The sequence below is a fragment of the Diprion similis genome, chromosome 3 (genome assembly GCF_021155765.1).
Source record: "Diprion similis isolate iyDipSimi1 chromosome 3, iyDipSimi1.1, whole genome shotgun sequence".
In the NCBI taxonomy this organism is placed as follows: Eukaryota; Metazoa; Arthropoda; class Insecta; order Hymenoptera; family Diprionidae; genus Diprion; species Diprion similis.
Genome location: NC_060107.1, coordinates 10,099,852 through 10,124,605, shown reverse-complemented (window position 1 = coordinate 10,124,605; position 24,754 = coordinate 10,099,852). Strand labels below are relative to the sequence as shown.

General features: G+C 35.0%; 1 protein-coding gene across 4 annotated transcripts in view; it reads right to left on the bottom strand.

The window, feature by feature from the left end:
• The window catches only part of LOC124404912 (secreted protein PRY1-like), a 50,708-nt gene that overhangs the window by 6,530 nt on the left and 19,424 nt on the right, over nucleotides 1-24,754 (bottom strand). For 2 of the 4 annotated variants that reach the window (XM_046879402.1, XM_046879403.1), the window contains exon 3: nucleotides 100-360. In XM_046879402.1, coding sequence (XP_046735358.1) covers nucleotides 100-360 — 261 coding nt within the window. Of the gene's footprint in view, nucleotides 1-99; nucleotides 361-2,997; nucleotides 3,035-22,777; nucleotides 22,892-22,923; nucleotides 23,107-24,754 lie in introns of those variants that run through there. The other 2 variants (XM_046879404.1, XM_046879405.1) reach the window with 2 other exon arrangements.

Below are 24,754 nucleotides of genomic sequence, written 5' to 3'. Positions count from 1 at the left end.
ATTAGGTACCAAAAAAATAACCGGGCTTGAATATCATACATAAATGGAAGAAAGTTAAAATCGTGAAAACCGGAAAGTGGGGTTTATTTACGTACATACCTGGTTGATTTTGGTGTGGCGACGTCTTTGGTCTCGGAGGTGAATTTCCTCTCAGCTCTACCACCGTTAAAAAGTTCGATCGTTTCCCGAGTGACAGTTTCGAGCATCGGTTCGCCGCCTCTGCGCCCCTTGCTGAAGGTCCTTTGATCAGTTTTGCGGACCATAACCACCCTCGACAAGGGTTGGTTGAATTCGTGGCCGTGCATCGTTGGGGGAATCATGGCGAGTGGCTGAGAGAGCGGACCTCCGACCCGCGGAGATCTAAAAAACACGTGATACGATGGGTTAGAAATTTCATAAGAATCTCAGATCTATTGTATTACATAAAATTTGCTTCACGGTTGGGACGAGGCTGGAGTTTCGATTTTGAAAAGTTCGGAAGGCACCCAATTCCGAATTATCTGGTGATGAAACGTGAGGTGAAGAAATCAATTTTTTACGAAGCAACAAAGTTTCGAATGTTTTGATTCTGATGAGTATTAGCTGATGAAATCTGATCAGAGAATTTATGATTGCAATTTATAAGCGTTGATCACTTATGTTTGTTTCATAAAAGTGCATAAAAATGAATATGTTTAATTTATCAGAGGCTCTTCAATCTCGGATGAGACCACGGTTCATTAAACCAATGGCGTTATAAATTAACCATTCATGCTTCATTTGCAACGTGCAGTTAACCGCGAACTATGCAAATTGAGCTCACGTTCATGTGGTTTTCAACCATCAGCAACGAGTGAACGCGTTGCGCTAAATTTACACGTAATTAAACATGAAAGTCTGCATGTGTGAAATATTCAACTACCATAATGTGCGATACATATAACCATAACGTATTTTTTAGCACTTTTTTATAGAGCGTGAAATTTTTTATAAGAATCTGTATTTAGATAGTTTGTAAGTCAATCCGTTTACGAGAAAGAACAAAAAAACTTCCGACATTTTCTACGTCTTATTTAAATGGAAAATTGAAAAAATAACATAACCACTTTTAAACATCAATATTAAGAGCTCATATTTAATTGAGATATTCTATTTGAGATGCTCTACCGAAAATTTGATACACGTTTTGAAAAACAAATTTTTTTTAGAAAACCCTAATATATGGGAGGGTTGGCTAAAGTGGATCCCTTAAGAAAATAATGCCTAAAATGAGAATAAAATGTTTAGTTTTTACATGCACAATTATGTTAAATTATTATCTAGCTTTCTCGAGAAAAATTAATCGTAAATTCAAGTTCAGAAAATCATTTGACTTTGACGAGTTGAGAGTAAAACACAATTTGAAACGTTTCGCGTTATGAGATGTGCAATTACTCGAGTAAATAATTTCCGAGTAATTCATATTCAATAAAAAGTTCAGGTGATTAATTTTATTCCTTGTTATTTCAAAAATTTCAGGGGGTCCACTTTGCCCCCAAATTTTTTGAGACATCAAAAATTTTAAGGTGCCCACTTCGCCCCATCCTCCCCTCTTTACGTAACGATTCGTTCTGTGCACCGCATATAATGAAATTTTTCAAGCGATTAGTCGGTTCCATACACATGCCTATAAAAGTATATAAATATACGTAATATGTATATGTAAAATAAATATTGTTAACTCTCACTTAATTCGACAGCTCCGCGAGACTTGGTTGTATCTAATTCTTGGTAAATTTTCCCTCTCCCAACTTATTGCGAATGCTGTTTTTTAACGATCGATTTCTTTACAAACGGTACTTTACAGTTTTCGCCTAAATATCACAGATTTCGAATGCTTCTGTGACATTTAATATTCACAGCGCCGTATAGATGCGTCGATTTTTTTTCTTTTTTGATTTTTTTTTCCAGCTTATCTTCCATTTAAATTCAAATTACTTCGTATCTGCATATAATTATGCTAGGTTCATGTAAAAAATAATATCAGCGATTCATGATGAAGTTCCTTATAAATTATTTTAAATACTTAAATGGACATCCCATAAAAATTTCTTATCTGAATGCTTTTTTGTACTTCTATGATAGTTATAACATTTTGTTTTCGCAGAATCATTTCTGAAAAATTCGGTGTTATTCACTGTGTAATATCTGAATATATACAAATTAGATGAAAGAAAAAATCTGACACTCGATTCGAAACATTTGTCCTTTGATCTCGATCACAAATTGACGACCCTTAATTGATAAAAAAAAAACGAACCGATTAAGTCAATCAGATGACCACAATCTTACATGTTAATTTACACTGTGATGATCTAACTGTACACTGTATTCATTGTTCAAGAAATAGATGAAACTAGAAAGACGATAGAGAAGGCATGAAATTTTTGAATTTACTCCACAAAGCTCAGTGACGCAGTAATATTTATCGGAGTTGGAACCGCGAATTGAACAAGTTTTTTTGGGTATCTGCGCACAAATTAATCGATGTGATTGACTTAATTTCGACAATACATAAAAAAGCACGTTATAAGTACTTGTGAAGGAGTTCACGAAATTCATATATTTACTTCACATGACGGGATTTTCACAATGCTATGTAACGTGAAATAAAGCAGCGGATTTCATCCCTTTTACCCCATTCCTTTCTTTTACAAATAGACCAAGCGAATTTGAAAAATTCCAAAAGCGCCTAATTTTGAAATTTTTACTGGCGAAACTTGAAATTAAGAAATCAAACTTTGTCAAGACAAGGTTCCGAAATATTTTCGGAATATTTCTCTATACCAAAAGTTTATTCTTCGTAATTTTCCATTTCGGAACTTTGATCCATCGGCTTTGCGACCATTCAAAACTTTGTTGTTTCGTAAAAGTTTGATTTTTTTACTTCAAGCTTTCCCCACCGCATAATCCAAAATTAGACGTTTTCGGAACCTTTCAAATTCGGAACTTCAACCCCAGCCCACGTTCATTAGTTACATTGTAAGCGAATAATCAGAGTAACCGCGACGCAGTGAAAATACAATTCCAACAATGCCGAGTACACAGTTATTCACATTTTAATGAAGCAGCCCTTAGCCTCTACACGAGTAGGTATATATCGCCTCAGTGCCAGTAAATCCTGAAACACAACTCCAAGTCCAACTGACAGCAGCACATGGAAGATGGTTTTCAGGCTGGTCAGTGACTCTCGGCACCCACACCAACGGTCCTGGTAACCCGATGGACTGCTCAGTGGCCACAATGACCGTCAAGCGTAAGACGGCGTTAGGATCCTTACAGTAAACGCGGCTGGTCCAGCGAGCAACGGGGCGACAGGAGAAACTGGCACGAACGTTGGATACGCGAACCCAATTCAACCCAACTCCACTCCACTCCACTAACGATAAACTGAAGTGAACTCAACTGAACTACGCACTCCGAAAGAGAACCGAGAACTGAGAACCGAGAACTATCCACTATGGTCGAGACCCGGTGCAGAGCTGGTGCAGGACTGAGAATCTTGGCACGAGGTGCGGGGAAATCGGGGTACAGAAGAGGAAGTTATACGAGGTACGGGGCACTACTCGGTACACGGTGAGCGGAGAACGGTAGGGGAAAAAGCGATTAACCTGCAGTTGGAATTGATGGATTTTAGGAAACACGTACGAGAGGGATATATTCATATATATATATATATATATATATATATGGTAAAATGTCAAGATATCAGTCCGTTGTATTTTTCTCGGAACGATTGTGGCAGTGGTCAAGAACGAATGGACTTCACCGTCTGATTACGAAGTTAAAAAAAAAAGAAGACAAAATTGTTCGAGACAAGATTTTTATGATCAGAAGATTCAGAATACTTGACGTTTATAGGTTTTTTTTTTATTCGCACCATGGATATATGTACAGCGCAGACTGATGAAACATCTTCGCTGTGTGATAGAATTGAATTTGAATTTACGTTTACTGAATTGAATTCTTGCAAATTCGAATGACGCAATTAGATATTAAGATATCAAGAGTTTGAGACTGAAACTTTATGATCAGAAGATTCGAGATACTTGATGTCTGGTGGTGGGGATTTGTTTTTTTTTTCTTTTATCTGATTCCGATTTTCTGAGATTATTTATTTGTTTATTTATTTTTTGTTAGTGATTGGATAAAAAAGAGATTTGTGTGTAAAGTACGATATAACAGATGTTGCATTTTCGTTTAGTTAAATATTTTTCAGGCAATTTGTGAAGATTTGATCAGAGGTTAAAATCAGTCCAAGATATAGTTATTAGAATCGGATCAAAGAGTTTCATCAGTTTGAAAGTTTCAGTTATAACACCTTTCTTCAAATCATTGATACCTTAGCTTGTGTAATTGGAATTTGCTTGAAATAATTTCATTTTTATTTTCATTTCCTAATTTTGGATTCAAGTAGTATTCGCTCATTTAAAACAGATTACGTTAAGGTTGAAAAATATTTGTTTCATGTTCATGTTATGAGGCTTGTTTGCGAGTAAACGGAATTCAATCTCAGCTGTGTAACAGTACAAAAAAAGAAGAAAAAAAAAATTTGAAACAAGCTTTCGAATTTTTAAAAAGTAATTTAGAGCACTGTTTCACACTATTGACACTATCTGCAATTTATTATAAAAATTTCTATTACTGAAGCAAATTATCTTTCAACATCATGACTAAATTTGATAAAGAAACTTAGTACCAAGTAAACCACCTTAACATTATCGGTATTAACCTTGACGAAATTGGAAACTGTGCACGGATTCGGTCACGTAGAATAATTGTTTCCTTGAAAACACATCTGTACTCTGTATAATGTAATGAAAATAAAATCATTGTCGTCATATTGTCATGGTATTAAATTTTAAGAATAAATTTTACTTCTTATTAAAAAAAAGAAAACAATTTCCAATCTCTCATTTGAAATTCAATTCGTTCAAAATAATTCGCAGCACTACTGACCTAATTCGTATTCACCCAATTTACATGTCAAATTCAACATGCACTGGCAGTATTCTAAAAAAAAAAGTGAGGTACCAGTTGTGGGATTTGAAATATACCATCCGTGCAAAGATGTCACAACTACATTTAATTTCACACTCGGTTTCCGTCACGGAAAATTATAGTTGCCTACCATCGACCAAGAAACAGGTGTAAGAAAAAAAAAAAACAAAAAAACAAATGGCAATGAAAGATCTTTATCGCATAATTACTCGGCGTCATTTTGTTTCTCTTAAACAAAAAAAGAAAAAAAAAGTAAATTGCAGTAACTTAGTCCGTTATTACAAGTCACTCTGGCAGCAATGTAAAATTACCCCTCTGACATCGTTTGCGATGTATAAACACACGCGTCATTTTATTTCCATGCATTATCGTGCCATCGAAAGTGATCATACCTGTATTTTAATAAGATAATAGTATGAAACAGAATTTTTTTTTGTTTTTCTGTTTTTTCAACTCATCTTCAAAGGTTTATAATTTTTTTTTACTGAATATACTGAGATATCTATAATTACCAGAGTGCAGGATAGCATTGATTGGATGAAACGAAAATCAGCTTTATACTTTGACTGAGGAGTCAATAATTCTTGCTCTCAAAAGGAAAGTGTCGATTTACCAACGAGTTTCTAATATAACCACGTGTGGCAAAAAGACGTTCGCTTCTGCCCAGCAACGAGGCAGAGAAAAGTGTTGATGGGAAAAATGCTGCGCTGCTTCAGCAAAATTTGTTTTATTATACACATTACCAGGCTAGGATGTAGTATGTATGGCAAATTTTGTCTCTTCGGCTTGGCAACGGGAACGAAAAATTAGCAAGAACATACCTAAACTTGCTGAATTCACGCTCTGCTAGCGAATACTTTTATATCCACTTATAATTAACACTTACTTATTTTTCCTCGGTCAGCAAATCTCTTTGTCACTCGCATAACGTATATATATACGTCTACATTGCGTTTTTTTCGAATTCAAGATATTTCGTTCCTTCATTAATCATGAGTATAAACGTATGGTATGATGTACGTTTTTTTCAGTACTATACCTATAAGTATACATACATGATATATGTAGAGTAACTGGATAGTTGTTTTTAAAAGAACAGACTATATAGCGCAGCGAGGTGAATAAAAACACTTTACCGTTTCGCACGAGCAACGACCGCATCACGTATCGCGGTAGTTTTCTAATTTTTTGAAAATAAAATCAGGTATAAGTAAATTCTGAAATCAGTTACAACGAAACTTTCCTAAATTCGATCCAGCAATAGATGAATTTGCCAACAAGTATAATTACTTAATCTCCGTTTCGAATTTTAACGGCTAGAAATGTTGAAAAAAAAAATCTGTAAGACGTCCAGTGACAAAAACTTCGTGTACCAAGTTCTGTAAAAATTTGAAAAAAAGCAAATGAATCGTGTTTATTTCATATACTTAGGTGTACGCCATTTTGTTAGTGCAAATGACGGAAGTTGATAAAGTTTCGTGGAACGTCTAGATCTTTATTCATGTGTGAGAAAAAAAGCAAAGAAGAAACGAAAAAAAGAAAAAGATAAAAAAAAGAGATGAATATGTTACATAAGCGGATTTTTCTCTGCAACAAACTGTTAATAAAGAAAGAACTTTGCACGCTGAGACTAAATCTCTGCAAGACTATAGCTATTGTGAAGTTAGGAGTTTCAACCGCACTTACTGTCAGTACAGTTTGCTTACTCGGTTTGAATCATCGGACTTCTCAAGTATTACATTTTCTATTACAAACCCGTACCCAAACCATAAAACCCCGAATTTTGATGTCTATTTAATAATTGAAATAAAATTTGACCGACATATCAGGGGACGTAGAAAATCATGCGAGCTGTTGGACTTTCATTGTATTACGAAGTTAAGTAAACTTGGAATAATTTCCGATTTTTAAAGCGGACTGTACGTTCGGTGTGCCTGAAGGAAGACGCAGGCGTCTACTTCGCGGTAATTTCACAGTCTATGGTTCGACTGGCGATTGTATTTCGCTGATAAAAGAGCGAAATAAAAGAATAAAAAGCGGCGGTTATCAGATCTGCATAATCGTTGCATCAGCCGGCTGTGAACTCGTGCCGTTGGTTACCTAAAACCTAACCTAAAATCCGAGATGCACGATGATAACTCATCATCTAACGATAATAATTAAGATAGACTCGTTGCTGAGAAAATCACGGAAGTGATCTCACGCTGCGCTGCTGGACATGATGCGCTAATCAATGCAGGCAGCGTGGCATCGGTCCACTAAATATCAATTTCACGGTCATCTCGCGTCCATCCAATCCGCCCGCGAACCTTTCACCCGAGACGCTGCGAGTGCGCAGCTCGCTCGTTTGCGCATGCGCACTGATACCGCTATTCGCCGGCTAATCGACGCGCGTCAAGCCGGTCGAGCCTGCTGCAGGAATCACGTGCGCATCTATATTACGATTCTGGCTACTGGCTTACGTACTTGAAGAAGCTAACGCTGCGCGCGAGACAACGAGCACGTGCTCCAGGCGTTACTCCTGTTTTTATTTTGCTTGTTTCTTTTCTCAAATTTTTCACAGGCTCTGAAATTCGAGCGTTGCCTAAATATTTGGGGTGAAAAGTTGACATCGGATTTTCACTCTTCATTTTCTCGTTATGACGTAATTTTACAAAATTTTTTATAATCGGTAATCTATATATGTATATATATATATATATATTTTTTTTTTTTTTTTTGTAATAATTTTTCTCAGAATATTGATACCTATCGTATTTCTACAATATCAATTTCATTGTAATTTGTTATGTTTACGGAACGAATTTTCTCTCAGCGTATATAATGAAACAGTTTGTCGCAGTCTCGAACATCCGCGTTGAAAGTTGATTAATATATTTGCAAATTCTTTTCAAATTTAGTGTTTAATATTGAAAGTTTTAAAAAGAAAAAGTAACAAATAAATATTAAATATATAAACTTAATTTTACGACCATGGACGTAGTTACAACGAAAAATTCTAACCTGCAACAAAAAACTTGACTTTTGTGAGAAAATTATTTTCAACATGCAGTCTTATACCTCGTACAGTCGATTCACGTGTCTAAGAAGATTTATCTAGACGTGGGTAGATAACGATCGAAAAGACGTACGGTAACTAATTTACGTAATTAATATCATCACGTGGAGTTTATTGCCACCATAAGAATAATTAATTGTTTATAGAGACATGGTAGCGTCTGCACGAGATGCTCAAGAGTTATGGACTTTGTATCTTTCATTACGGATGAAGATGACTGGAAACAATTTTATTTTATAACTGTTATGATTCTAGTAGATGAATAACAGTACTAATCAGTTCACACGAAGTATTCAGTACGATTACTATAGCATATCATAACTGTATCATTTTTAAACAGTATAAAATTGTCAATTTTTGAAAACAAAAGATGGATATGAAAATTTCCAGAGGAAATATTATATCTTCTTTCGTTGGTGTGTTACGTACAGTATTTAGAAGAATTTGTTTATTTGTAGCAAGTTTTTCATCTCCACCAATTTCTTATCTTGTTGAAAGCAGTTGCGATTAGATCACGTGTTAACGATTCATAGATAAATAAAAAATCAGCGATAATGATCTCGAGAATAGTTTAACCACCGTTCGAGTATTTTTCTTTTTATCACGAGCGCGTAAATAGCCAGAAATAGGACAACCGCATAAAATTATAGGTGCAGATACCTCTGTGATATGAATATGCAAAAACGGAGGGAACCATTGCAAAGAACGGTTTCTGAATAAACGCATACATAAACGCGCTGTGTACTGACCTATTTCGTCTTTAGCATAGACATAAAAACATAACTGGACGTAGTGATCCATATGTGTACGTGTGTGTGTGGATGAGGATACCCTTAAGTACAAGTATGGACGCATAGTAAAAGCACACGGTTCTCAAATTGGCATGAAAAACCAGTTTACCGCGGTGTACAGTTTGAACCATTACATATTGTATGCTTAAACATGCCCCGTAAAAAACAGGAACACATGACATGAGCAATAAATTCGCGACGTATCCTGTAGGACGCTCGACTACAGGAACCAGGTCTCGGAGAACGTCACACGGTTGACAATGGAACGATTCTTGTACACCGTATCTCCGAAATTAAGTATTCCATGTGGAAGTAAGTAGAACGCTTATGCTCACTGCTGCATGTATATACACATATTCACGTGCAGGAAAGAGAAAATACGCGAAATGTAACACAGCGTGTGCTGTCTCATTGTGTCGCATGAATAATTGTCCAATTGTCACAGTATAATGCTTGTCACAGGGCACAGAAGTCGAATCGAAGAAGAATACGTAATTTAGCATTGAAAATTTACAGCAACACTTTATATCCTTCTGGTTAGTAAAAATACGGAAAAAAATTAGCATCGCGCTTATCTCGAGGCTCCTTTACGATGTCCCTAAAAAATAAAACAAACAAAAAAAAAAAAAAAAAAATTTACTTCGTGGCTTCTTTTTCGGTGAGTTATCCAAAGACTACAAGGAATATTTACGCATTTGGGACTTCTCTAGAAGGTGATTAATGTGGTCTATCACCTTAAGCACTGTGTATATGTATACCAAAGGCACAAACGTGCTGTTTCACGGCCATTCCTAGTACCACGTAGTAAATCCATCCGGTAGGGAGTTTAAATAGTGAATGGATCAGCGGCGTAGGTACGTGAGACTGATGGAAACAGCGTTATCAGTATTTGAAATTCATTAGTCGCGTGGTTTGATGAAATAGACGCTTGCAGTGTAGCCAAGTACTTTGTCACAACGTAGTATGGAAACCTTATGAAGCACTTTATAGGCACGTGACACCACGACTTACCTCTAATTAATGCCATTTGTCATATTAACCACGCCAATTACTTTGATCAGAATTGATGTCACGGTTGGAAGTCATTTTTATGAATGCAAGATTTGTCTTGCGTTTGATATACGAACGCGTTCAACTGTGATTTCGATAGAAGTTCGTCGAGACGTTGCCACTGGAAACCCTCGAGGACTATGAAATTTGGCAAATTGAAAGGTCCTTTTTTAACAGGATAATTCGATCGGAGTGATTTCTTTTCTTCACAGCGACTAGACTCTGAAAAACTGTATCTTCAATTACACGAGGAAAACTGAAATCGATTTTCCACATTCCCAATGCGTTGTATTTTTATATATCTCAGTCTACTGCAAACCCGATGAAATGGCTCAAGTACAAATAAAACACAACGAGACCAGAGGCTGCAGGGAAAATAGTGGATCAATACGGTAGGTAGTTTAAGGTATTCCTTGCACGAAGCCGAATATTTATAGAAATACCATCGCCATTGAACTAGTAAAATTTGTCAGCCAAGTTGCCGAACATTTATCCAAAAATGACGACTTGCAAAATTGTTAAATTTTTTAAATATTAAAGAGATGAGATGCTGAATAATTGTATATGTCAGATACAAACTGTCCTACGCCCGTAAAAAATTCGAAAGAATCCTCAACGATGATGAAAAAAAACACTGTAACGAGTTTTCTACGTCAATTTCAGAAAACTACTGGAATTCAAGCACGATGTTCCGCAATATTGAGAGTGCTGGATTTGACCTTGTTTTGATGTTCAGTAGCAGAAGACACCGGCAAAAATATTATTCTGCATGAATTGCTCGAGCCTTGCACCTGAGAAAGTACAAATTATCTTCTGGTGCTACAAAAAACCTGTAATAACAGAGAATAAGACCAAAAACATTGTTATTTGTTGCTGAGTTGCAGAATATGTAAAACGTGTGAGTGAGACACAAAAACCTAATGAATACCTGCAGACTGCAGTGAACCATTAAAGACACTGTATCAACGTCTTTTGCGAAAAGTAGCACGATTCAGATTTCTTAGGAAAACTAGCATGTTTCGGATTTCACAGTGAAATCTAGTATGTCAGTAAATCTGATACAGTTTTCGTAAAAATCTGAAATGTGCTGGCTTTCGTAAGGAATCTGAATATCGTCGAAATCGTCGAATCGTCGGTATTATAGAGATCTACAGTAGTGGAGGGTAAAAAAGTGGTCCAAATGGCATTTGGAAAATTTTTACTCTCCGTGAGTCAATATCGACTTGGTTTATTGTGAGTCATTGAGAAATTCTATACTTACAGAAGCTGGAGATTAAGTTTTGCGACGGTACATCGATTCGTTCAAAGGTCACGCGACAGCAGAGACTTAAGGTCATGTAGTACTCCTTCCCTTACCGACCGAGCATACTCATTCTTCTTCTTCTTAAATTAAATAAACAAACGAACCAAAAGGGTTCAAGTTTCGACGGTGCATCGCTGTTTTGAAGCGGAATTTAGGAAAGTTACTTATATCCCGAAGGTGCGAAGACCTTTGCTCGGTTGGTAAATGTAGGAGCATACGTGACCCTAAATCCCCTCGGTTTCGGGTTTTCCTTCGTCATTCTCGTCCCTCGACTTGGATAAATCACAGCATTGTTATTGCCGTAAAAATTCCAATTTTAGCACTTTTGCCAAGTTATATTATACGTGTTAAGAATACCGTTGCTTTCGTAGTGACGTGTAATGCTATATAAATTGTATAATAGAGCTTTCTATCCAGACCATTCAACAATTGAAATTGTATCGTTGCGAATATCTGTTCGAAATTCATGACAGCATTCCGCATTCTCCGTTTAACATAATATACCGTTCGAACAACTGTTTTCGTTTTGTTTTAAAAATCGAAGAATATTTGCTATTTGTCATTGTATGTATAATATTCAGCAAACGTCCAATGGTCTTGAATTTGCAGTCATTTTAACGTGACGGATTCTAAATTTTCTTAAATTATTGACTGCAAAATTTTTCGATAAATTCCTACGTGATTCCTAACCTAAATGAAAAACATTTTCAAATAGTTATCTTCTCTATAAGAATAAAAATAATCAACTCTCAAATGAATTATGTGTAGATATAAAAAAAAACTAGCGGAATTCTGAGGTCTTAATTTTCCGAAATTACTCTGAAGTCATCACAACATACTTTTTTAGAAACTAAAAATGGTGAAATATTTCTAAAACAATTAGTTCTTGAGTATCAAAATATTTCAACACATGATCTAAAACATCTTCGTAATAAAATTTGAAGCTGTTAATGCAAGCTTTTTTGAAAAATGTGTGAGTGTATATTTTTAACAAGTGTACTAATTAAATGTTCCATAAATCACAAGAAATACTGCTTTAACATTTTACATTTCGAAATATAATCGAGGTAATAATTACAAAATATCGATTTCTAGGAAAACCTGAATAATTTTGCATACCTTCTGTTTCAATCGTTCGTGAAATATGCAATAAAATTTTTAGCACCCAATACCACAATCACAGAATCTTCTCTCATAGCTATATGGGATTTGTTTTACATCGGACGTATATGCACACATACCAATATACCTTTCTATTCGAAAGTCTGTATTCGCCAAATCCTGCAAATAACTGCAGCTATAATCGTGCATGGAACGAAATGTAAAGGTTGAACATGATCTTCCTTCAATCGATCAATTCCTTCCATCGAACCGAACCGATACGGGCGTACGGCTATTACGATAATGAGTATTCAGCATCGCCCATATAACGGTATACCTAACCTATATCTCATCCTAATCGTGATCCATTACCCATGGATAAGGGAAAGCTAGGAGCATGCATAATGTAAAACGATGAAAACCGCGTTTACCGATACTATGCAAATTTGATAAACATCGAGATTGATTTTTCATATAATTTGTATTAAAAAGGATCAAAAATATTCGATTAATATTTACCGATTCAACCGAGATGTGTTCGATTAATTTTTTGGACTCGATTAATCGATGCACAGATTATTTTTACCTCAGTGGCCATCGCTAATTTGCATCACGGTTCAATTATTTTTTTCATACCTGTAAAGATTTTAGAAATCGAATGAATTCGATGAATCTATATGGAGAATAATTTCGCAGACTAGTGATCGAACCGCGAATACATGAATTTGAAAAAGAATTTTACAGGTTCAATAAATTCTCAAATCTTTATGTAGGTACAGCTTTATTGTTCTACTCTCGAAGGTCACGTTCGCTATTTATCGGAGTCATAAATCTATACACATATACCGTGTGTTCATAAGAAAAGTGCGCACCTTAAGCGCGTGTGTCAATTCCTTCGAATTTTATTGGCCGACAGTTACCACGTGATTGAGCAGCTGACGCAACACCAATCGCGACTGTCAGAAAATGTCCCTAGCAGCCGACCGTTAGTTCTGTTGTGGGTTCCTAGGGACATTTTCTGCCTATCGCGATTGGTGTTGCGTCGGCTGCTCAATCACGTGGTAACTGTCGACCAATAAAATTTGAAGGAATTGACACATACGCATAAGGTGCGCACTTTCTTCGTGGACACACGGTATATATAAATATGTATGTATATATATATACGAGTCATTATACATGCACTCGAAGAAGATGCATGCAGTAAAAAAAATGTTCATTCTACCGCACCTTTCCACTTCCTGTACTCGGTAGGAAGGAACGACAAGTGAGTTGCATAATGCTTGTTGATTAGGTGTGAGAGCCGTGACATTGCAGTCGATCGGCACGAAACTGCTGTGCAGTAGGCTTGATAAGGCGGTAAGGACATAAAACGCACGTGTAGGTTACACACGAGGCCTCACAAATCATACAATAAAGCGCGAGAAGACGAAGTAGAGAAAGATGAAGACGAATTGAAATGATGAAAATGTTGACGTCACTCAGTTTTTACTTCACAGATATTTGCATGTTTTTACAAAATTGTTCATAAATTTGAATTAATAATTTTTTTTGCCCAAAATCCAAAAAAAAAACAAAGTAACGAAATCCTGAACCGATACTAAAAATTTGTATCGACTGGTGCTGAAAATTGCGAGTGAAAATTTCACATCTTCCGAGTTGAGTAGGTAAATAGCAGTAATTACTCGTATAGCCTTGAATGCAGGTACATACACAAACCGTTTTTACAAGCCGCGCATATCATATAAGCATTATCTATAAAACTTTGCAATTGAGTAATTGGAAAGTAGGAAAAAAAATTGATGAAACCAAATTCCAATTTCAAGGTAAACAAAATCATGAACATAATATGAACCTCGCGTTAATGTCCAAAATGAAATGACAGTCCATAATTTATTTCAGATAACATAAATATTATATGAGCATATTGTGGCAAGTTATTTGCCTGCTAATTTTAGCAAGATATTATACTTATACCGTATCCGCTTCTCTGACGCCAATGAATCGACGAATTCTTTTTTATTTCTATTTTTCTTTTTCTTTTACTTTTTATTCTCTTTTCTTCAATCCTTCATCACCTTGACTTCTGATCGTCTTGCGAATCTCGGATGTATGCGTTTCTCTTAACACATGAGAATTTATACACCTTCGCTCTACGTAACGTCAGCAGTATAATTTTTCCCCCTCTCAAAATACCGTCGCGTATTTTCGTTGATACTGGCAATAAATAAAATGAATCGCGTTTTCGTTCGACATTTAAATAGTCATATATATATATATATATATATATATATATATATATATATATATATATATATATATATATATATATATATATATATATATATATATATATATATATATATAACTCGGTAATTCGGGTATTATAACTTTTTTGCCGCTGCGGTATAATCGTGTTATTAAGGAACAGGTACACCTTGATGTTTTATAGTATCTACTCGTAACTTTATTTTATACCAGCTTGTTTCACGCTATCGAAAGATTGTATCGAGTCACTCGACAGATCGATGCATAAAACGTAAAAAAGAAAAGAAAAGAAAAGAAAAATGAAGTAAGAAAGATGAAAAAAATATTGCCAAGCAATATAAACTGGGTTAGCAGTGTGCCGGCTGCGGTTCGCGATATACGTCATATACATATAGCCGTTGTTAATTTGCAGAGTGTCAATATAATTACCACTTCAGAATGAAAAACGAGCGCGTATTACCTACGTAACGCGGTTTATGCTATTGTGAGGAAATAGTAAATACAGCTAGTCTGACAAGCACAAGGTGTGCTGTGCATGTGTTAGATCATATAATAAGTAGTAAGTAAGTCCAAAAGCCCATCTTTGTTTCACTCGTCGATTGCAATGCGCGTGTGTAAAATATAAAGCCGTGTCTATTTCTACGGCGATCGTTGCATACCGGGTGTCCCAGTCCACCCGTCCACCCTTTCTAAAATCTCTTAGCATGTTCTCTCTGAACTGTATACGATCAGAAATAAGGAAGTAGCAAAATTACATAGTTACTAAGAATGGTCGGAAAACACTGCAGTTTCTTTTTCAATCCGATTTCTTAAGTTCAAAAGAGCTTTGTGAGGACCGATTACAAGTTAAATTGTATGTATCATTTAGGGGTCAGGAATAAAGTTTTATGAAAAAATGTTTCAAACAAAAGATGCAAATTTTTTTAATGTGCACCGGAGGTCGTCAATATCATTATTCAATATGATGGGTTTCAAATTTTCAAAAAAATCTGTTCTGCAGATTTTAGAAAGGGTGGACGGGTGGTCTTGGACACCCGGTATTAGCACAAAAACCGTGAGTCATGTTTGTTTCGGAGTCGAGGCACATGATTTCTTTTTCAAACTCTCAATTTGGATCAAAGACAATTCATTGTTCAATTCCTCAAAGAGATTTCCAATTGTTCATCTGCATTATTTGCCTACGTGTCTATGCGTAGTGGGGATTCTAACCACGCTTTGAAATCTAACCTAAAACGTGACTCAGGCCATTCTGTACGTACCATTTCACGTATGGCCATAATGCGTCTTACAATTAGGTTCATGTAATACTCGTTCGATAATGGGGAGGTATTTACCGACTGTTGGTAACAAAGAGGACGGATATTGGCACATCCGTTACCTTATACCTGTCATATGTAAGCGAATAATTTTCGCACTTGAGAAAAAATTTAGCCAGTACTAATATCTCACTATCCAGACAATTTCAATTTTATCAAAATCAGTAAGTAATCTAAAATTTGGTCTATCGGCACGAGCTTTCTGTACTTTTTCGGTTTCAGGCTCGGCGGATACGAATCTGGAGCAAAAAGTCGTCGACACGGCCTCGGTTATGGTCTAGAAGGTACTTTACACATAACATATGACAAGAGAACAAATTTATGTAATAGTTCTACGCAATCGGATTGGCATGCATTTTGCGGGATAGGATTATAGACGGATACAGTTTTGGCCTGTATAGCAATATAGACGTGACGTGTGTAACAGTAGATGCAGCTTGATCACTTTCAGGGGAGTGGAATTAACAAGTCGTAAAAGAAAAATAAAAAAATCGTCTTATTATCGTATATCTCCTCGTTGCTGCAAATTTATGCAATATCTATAGATAACCTGTTTGCAATACATACTCGAATACATCAGGTATTATATCGTGTACGAGCGGAGTGTATGGAAAATTTGCCAAAGTTAATCAAGTTTCGATTATTTATGCCAACATTTAAACGATGAGAAATTTTTCAGCCACCTAAATTTTAATGACATTGCCCAACGTCATTCCCGGAATTCGTCATATTTGTGATGTCAAACGTGGTTTATAAGGCAATTATTATACGTCAATAATATTTATTGAATATGTTTTAAATTTCGAGCTTAGGAAGCAAATTACTTATATTAAATTTTATTGAGCCAATAAAAGAATAATTTTAACCAAATATATCTTTTTACTTTTTTCAGCATGATGCCTGAAAAAAAAAAACGAAAAAATTATTACGAGAAACTCCGAGTTCATTATTTTATAATCTGTAGAGCTTCCAAATTTCATAAGCATTGTACCGATCTATGTAAAAATGTCAAGGATCGTATTTCAAATTGAAAGAAAGAAAAAAAAGACATCAGTTACAGGTACAAAAAAATTTCACCAGAATAAAGAATCTATAAAAATTACCGATTGAGCTGAAACTTTTTTCATTCTTACGCCATGTTGATGTTTTCAATTTTCATATATCATTGTACATATGTATTATTTATTTGTATGATATATAAATAAATACGTGTTTTTTTCTTTTATACAAAAAAAAAAATTCACCGCAATCGGTCATTCTTTTCAGTTTCGTCACTAGTGTTTTTTTTTGTTTTTGTTTTCGTTTCTTTCTATTCTTATGTAATATACAATATGACCGCGTCACCTGGACGGAAAGATGGACGACGGTGTGCCTGAGTAACCCGATCGCACGAAACGCAACGCGTAATACCTGGCATGCCTGCCTGTATGCATATGTATGTGTGTATAAGGTATTAATTTCAAAGACGTCCAGGTGAATAAGACGTCTAACTATAAGGCCGATCTATCGTTGCTGGTCGCAATTCAAGATAGACGGAAATCGGTGCGAAATAAATTTGAAAAAAAAAAAACAGAAAAAAACGAAAATATGGATAAAAAATAAAAAATACGTCAGACACAATGCGATAGTTTACCTGATATTATATACAGGTACGTGAAACGGGCCTCGGCGAAAACCTTGGTCAAGTTCAAGGCTTCACCACATTACGCGGTTGCGCAACTGCGCTGCGCGACTCTGTGTGAATAGGCTTGAAATCGTGCCTCAGGATTGTACTGACTGATTTAGTGAAAGATGATGATTTCGAATGTGTTTGAAACTTGGCTATACTTTTTTACTTCGCGAAAAATTTGGCTTTGGTATTTTTTTTGCATTGTATTTTTAAAGAGTACATTCGTAAACGTATTGATTGCAGAAAAAACATTAAAATACATGGATTTTTAAAAAAATTATTAGCATTCTAAGATAACAAAACTATTAAGATTTTCCAAAATTTATATCTCATCCACGGTTTGACGAAAGAATTTTAAAGAAAATTCAAGGAACCCTGTTTTTATAGAATGCAAAACGATAACCTTATTGTTTCAGTTGAATAAAAAAATTTTATTTTCGCAGTTGCCCCACATATACACGTGTAGAAAATTTATCTTTATGCAATAATTTCGCGCCAATTTTTACGTCTGTATGTTAATTGTAGATATAGATGATAACACAGTTGCGGATTGTTGCACGTAGCGGCAAACTTTTACTGGATTTTTTATTGGGTACTTTTTCCTCCGTTGATTGCTAGTTTTGAAATTAAACGAATTCCGATTTCAAGCTATTGCATTATTTTTTCCGAGGATTTTTCCACGATATACGATTATATATATAGGTATATACTACTAACAACAAGTTGTGTTTAGAATGAATGAGAATTTTATTTTTGACTTACATATTATGAATGTTCTACAGCAGTAGAATACAAAAAATATTTTGAATCTCAGAAAGGTAGAAATAACGTGTCAGGTAAATTGATTTATAATGAATTTTGGTATGGAATCTTGTCTTTTTTTTCTTTAAAAAAAAAAAAAAACTTTGTTTTGACATTTTCATAGTAAATTAAAGCGAACGAATCTCCAAATCGTAGTGAATAAAATATAAGCATTTATTAAATTATAGGGTAGATTAAAAACCGTTGTTCGGATTTGAATTAAAATTCAAAACTAAGTTACAATCAGAAAGCAGTATTTTGGAAAATAACAACGAATCATACGAATCGCGAAAAATATTATTTCATTCCCCGTATTTTAAATGATCGAAAATGCTTTATTAACATTTTCAAAACCTTCCTCCTTCAATTCCATCGACCTAATCAAACCACAAATATGTAAGAACAGAAAAACTATTTCATTGTATTCAAATTTGCCTGAGTGACTCATTCAAGTTGGATCAAGTTGGATGTTGAGTTTCTAAATTCGAGAAAGACGAAAAAAAAAAAAAACAAAAAAAAACTTCAACCCCATGTAAACACCGTGTATTTCGTAAAACATGGCCTGCAGAGTCTATGATGCATTTATCTATGCAGGGTATTAATAGAAATACGTATTCTGGTGTTCGATATCTATTTCTTCCGACTAGCACTATATTCCTGCATCGTATATTATCTCGAATTTCGGGCTTCCACCATAAGCATTCCTCTTCTTTTACAAAACTATAAAACATATCGCTCCACCCAGGCTGACCTTAACGCGGTTATCTTTAGTTAACTTCCGGGAAACGAGGTTCCTGCACGTAATCTATCGTTTTTTCTCCTTTCGGGACGCCGAAGTGCATTATGGGCGTATTTTTAGGGACACGTTATAAGCGTATATCGCTGGTCAAATTTCATAGTTAAACCGTGTTACGTTATTTTCATTCTTTATAAATTTTCTTCCGTCTCGCGGATACGTTTGTAATCGCTTATCATGCGGAAATATGCGTTGAGCGAAATTTGCGATAACGAGAAATAAAAACAGGGATACGCGGCCGTAATTATTACTTTTGATAAGCGAATACAGATTACTTTATAAACCGCAATTACGAAGGAAGGAAAGGCGTATTGAATGTAACGTATTGTTTATTCATAAATAATTAAAAAAAAAAAAAAGAAGATATGCAACAATTAGGTTGGAAATTTATAAAACCGCTGCGTTATTCCCAGAGAAATGGTTTTATCAAGACGTTAATTTTGGATCCAAAGCATTTTTTTCCTTCTCTTTTGTAACTCTTCTTTTTTCGTTTCTTCTCGAACACGAATTAAGTTATTTCGAACCAAAGGAAAAGAGGGTTTCTAATTCTAATCCATTCGTATACAAATTTAGATGAAATAAGACGATAAATACGGTATTTTTGCCTCATTAATTCTTCTGAGGAAAAGAATATAAACATTTTGTTTTTACCTTACCAGGCGGTAGACCGTACTAATAAATAATTATGGCGAGAAAATAGATTTCCATTCATTATCTATACGTTTCACTTATGACCTCAAAGATGAAGGAAAGAAATTAAAATGCAAACCTGAATTACAGTATAATAAAATTAATCAAAAGAAGTACATTATTTATTATCAGTATAAAAAGTGACAAGTAAACGCTATAAAGCAAAGTAGTAAATCAAAAGTGAAATAAATACACATAAATAATTCGATTAGTTGATAGATCGGCGAGATAATTAATAAAAAAAGACAAAAAACAAATCGGAATACATAGCATAAAGTCGAGACTATATAATATATATATATATGTACGTATAAGCGTCGGGAGTTTCGTCTTCCGGAACAAATTTTCTCCGTTATCTAACCAGAAGACAGCTACTGCTGTTATTTTTATTGTCATGCAATTTTACGAAAGCGTATCATTTTTATATCCGTTCCGTTTATAATCCGAGTGACAATCGCAGGTGCAGAAATCTGATGCTCTCAGATTATGTTCCGAGATATTCGTCAAGGGTTATTATTTGCAGCGGATGATTTGCATTCTCTTTTATTTAACATACTCCGAAAACTGAGACAGATTCATTTTTACAGTTTAAAGTTAATAAAAGCAAAAAAAAAAAAAGAAAAGAAAATAGGAAATAATAATAATAAATATATATATATATGAGTGAAGAGTAACCATCAGTTTGAAGAAAGTTTACTTTACAATATATACTGCTTATTTAGTGAGGCATAAGATGTACTTTGAAGTGAATATATAAGTGTTGCGATAAATTTTAAAACTCATACTAATTTTTAGAATCCACTATTTCTGACGGTTTAAAACAACGTGTCAAGATTCTTTGAAAAATAAATCGTCAAATGAATAATCAAATAATTCTGAGCACCGCCATTGCCATTACGTATACGAATGAATGAATGAATGAATGAATGAATGAATGAATGAATAATTCTATATTTCACAGTTTCCAACAAATTTCAGACAGCGAATGAATAATTGAAAAGTGCATAATGCCAAAGTTCGTTTAAATATAATTTTCTGACTAATCTGTGTAGAATAAATTTATTAAGGAAGAAAATATTTTGTCGATAATTTTTCTAAATTTCAGAATAACTTTTTCACTTATCCGCTTATCCTTGACGCGGGTAGATGTATCAACGGATGGAAGTGAGTATAATGTACCCGAGCTTCCAGGAATTCCTTACTGTCTCGGTCGAGTAGCCTAAAAACCATAGCGCTATACTTAAAACCACCGTTTCCTCTAATCCTCATCTCCTCTGCACCGTTCCGCTCGTTTCCTGCACCGCAAGGCAGCAGCAGCAAATCTCATTTCGAAAGATCTCGTAGAGCTTAACGGATTGCAGATGAAATCCGAAGCCTGACTTGCATTGTAATTCCGATTCAGAATAATTTTCAAAAGATTTTACCCAGCTTGGTAATTAAATTCCAGACGTCTCAAGCATTTCAGTAATAACTGGCAACTTGCCGTTTGGTAAGATAATGAAAAAACGTGATAAAACAAAGGCTTAGAAAGTATCGCTTACTCTCGGAATTTTGTCGAGTGAAAACCGAGTCACTTCGACAGGAGTCCGATTTTACTACGAAAAGTCTAGACAAAATTTTCGGAAAATCAGACAACTTTTCAAATTTTTATCCGGTAAGATCTCACTTTTCTCCAACGAATCGCAAGTAAAAAAAAAAGAAAAGAAAAAAAAAAACGTTTCAGAGAATTAGAAAGCACTGAAAATTTTCTGATCTTGTGAAAGTGACTTGTTTTTTTACTCAACGAAATTTAGAGAGTCAGCTAATTTTTTATTTTTACTTTTTTATTTTAATGGTAAATTCCAAACCCAGAGACGAGATACGATATTATTTTATAATTTTTCCACGGAAAAATTCACAATGATTTATTCGCAAATAAATTCTCCGTATATCATATCTGTTAAATTTTTATCGTGTAAAAGTTACAATTATTGTGATTATTGGAATTTTTTTTTATTAGTTTATATTCATTTTTTCACGATTGGTAGCGTATTTATTTTCGAATAAAATAAGCTATCGTTTATGAAAATTGGACAAACTGTATGGATTTTTGTAAAATAAAAATAATGATCGAAGAATACAATTTTTCTAACGTTAATAATGTTAGTTAGGAGTATAAGTGATTAAAATTTGTTCCTGAATTGCGGAACCCTTTTTTCGAATTATACTCAACTTCATGCGGTTAACGGAAAAAATAAAAGGGAAGATTTTACTCAAAACCAAGGGAAAGGAGAGACACATGAAGGTTTTTTGTAATTTAAAACTACAAATCCAGATTCGTGATTAACAATTTTAAAGCCCTCGGACACCGTATTACATGAATATATGACGATTTTTTTTATTTTGAACCACTATAATGGATCCACCATTACAAATTATGGAAGTCTGACGTTGGATTGGTGATTAGCGAGCCAATTAATCTCACGGTACAGATTTTCATTCAAATCCATTTATCCATTCTCAAAATATCATCATTTTTGCTTAATTTTTTGGAAGTTTATCATTTAAATAATTGAAAAAGCGCTGAACCGATCAAAGCGGAAATCTAATCAATTCTAAATTTGGAGAAGCCGCGTCGATTGAGACCAAAATCATTGATACCTGGACAAAAAAATTGATCAAATATGACATGCACAGACGTCGATGGAGGCGATTCATTTTCGAGATTATTACAATAACCAAACTTCCTTGTTTCTCTGAAAAGTTAAAAATCTGACGCGCCTCTCTTTTCCTGCAATTTAGATTAAAATCTGCTCTTTTATTCTCGCCTCGTTCAGTTACACGTTTTTTAAACCTTCGTTTATCCGACCGCTTTTACCGACAGGTTTTCACCCCGCGGATCACCAAGTCCCATTCACCCTTAAAGTCCCACCTACCTCACTGAGTAGGACCTGCCTGCCTTGGACGTCATGGCACCCTTCGAAAAGCGTGGATCAAGCTTGTATCGATCCTCCTATGGTGGTGGCTCCTTGAAGTTACCCTCGGCGTCGATAAGCCGATGTTCCACCCCCGTTCACCGTCGGTTTTACGGTCTATTCGAAAGAGACCATCCCCTTGAAGCCGAGGAGACGCCGGCAATCGATACCTCGAGGCGCCAGAAGCTTGCGAGCTTTCCCGCACAACGAGCTTTGCTGCACCGTGGATTGGAAAGTTTTTTTCTCTTTATTTTCTTTTTTGTTTCTCGAAAAGAGTTCGATCTCCAGTAATAATCTTTCTATTATACTTTTATTTTTATCCTCAGTTCGAATTCCGGAGCTTTTTTACGACCCAAGCTTCGACCAGTGAGGTTTACAGACTTTTAATCTGCACTAAGTCACGTTTTTTCTACCGTAAAAGTCGGTCTCGGTGTAAAATTTTTCAGCATTCTTAGCTTTAAGAGAGCTTCGCTCTCAATTTATCGACTTTCATTTACACTTTGTCCACTCAAATTCCGGACGTCTTGATGTTTTCCTCTCGAAGGTGACCATAAGCCTCGTATTGTGTACTAAAGTGTGTCTCAATATGACTTTGATCAGTGTTTCTTCGTCGTGTGTTATAATAGAATTGAAAATTTGCTCAGCAGATTTAAGTTTCAAGTTTAAAGTAAAATCAGTATAATGAAGTATTAAATTAACTTCTTCGTCTCCTTTTTCTTCTTCTTATTTCCTCAACTATACATTCTATAATTATTTCGACCACAGCGTTTCGACAGTTTCAAAAAAACAAGTGAAAACTGCATTCGTTGCAACTAATGTTGCAATGAGAAAAAAAAAAAAAATGCAGACACTTAGAAAAGTCTCGTTTCCGGATTCAAACAACGTCGTTTCCGTTTTCACGCACACAAGACACGTAAGACGTACAAAAATTAACTAAAAAATATCAAGCCAAGATTTCAGAGGAATATTTGCATGCCGTCAAAGTGGTGCACGGTTATCGACCGCGTTGCGGTATATTTCACGCGGTTTGCACTGCGGAAAAACGCAATCACTTCGATAATTCTGTCGCCATATAGTGCGTGAATAATTATAATACGGTTAATACAGAATTACACACCACTTTGTGAGGCGTATGTTTCACTTGCGGAATTGTTTCGCGTTCAAGCTGCCAACTAACACTGCACTCAAAACTCGAGCACTCGTAGATTCTTGTCCGCGCTCTTCGACGGTCGCGCGTCGACTGACAGCCGCACCGAACACGCTCCCTCTGATAACGTGATCCAGGTGTTACCGTCACGACGAAGCCGAAGACGCCCCCTCCGAGTGCCCGATAAGCAAACAGGAGCCAAGGATTTTCAGGAATATGTGTTCGAGAAGTGAAAATCAAAAAAAAAAGTATATCATGGTTGAAAAAATAATTTTTTCACAATGTTTGAATAAAATTTATAAATTTGGTTTCTGAAGTTATTGCTTTTTTTCACATCTTTTTCCCGTAGTTAGAATTTATCCTTGCGATATTTATTACCTTGTGGTATAATTCAAAGGTATCATTTCTCACAATTTTTCAATTGAAATTATTTGATTCTTAATCCTATAGAATAGAATTTTATTTCTAAGGTTATCGTTTCTTTTTTTATCGTTTCCTTTAGTTGGAATTTATTCTTGCGTGTTTAATCATCGTTTATCAATTATTTCATATTGTATAGATGGAGAGATGATTTTTTGAAGTACTTATCAAATTTGATTTTTAATATGAAAAGTTATTAATTATAAATTGTTATCAAAGCGATGGTCACTGTTTTTTTTTTTTTTTTTTTTTTTTTTATTCACAAATACAACTCCTTTCTACCAAAGAAAAAAGCATCTTCAACCTGATCAAATATGCTCGTAAATAAATATCGTTGGGTGACGTTTTGTTTGCGAAATATTATATTACTT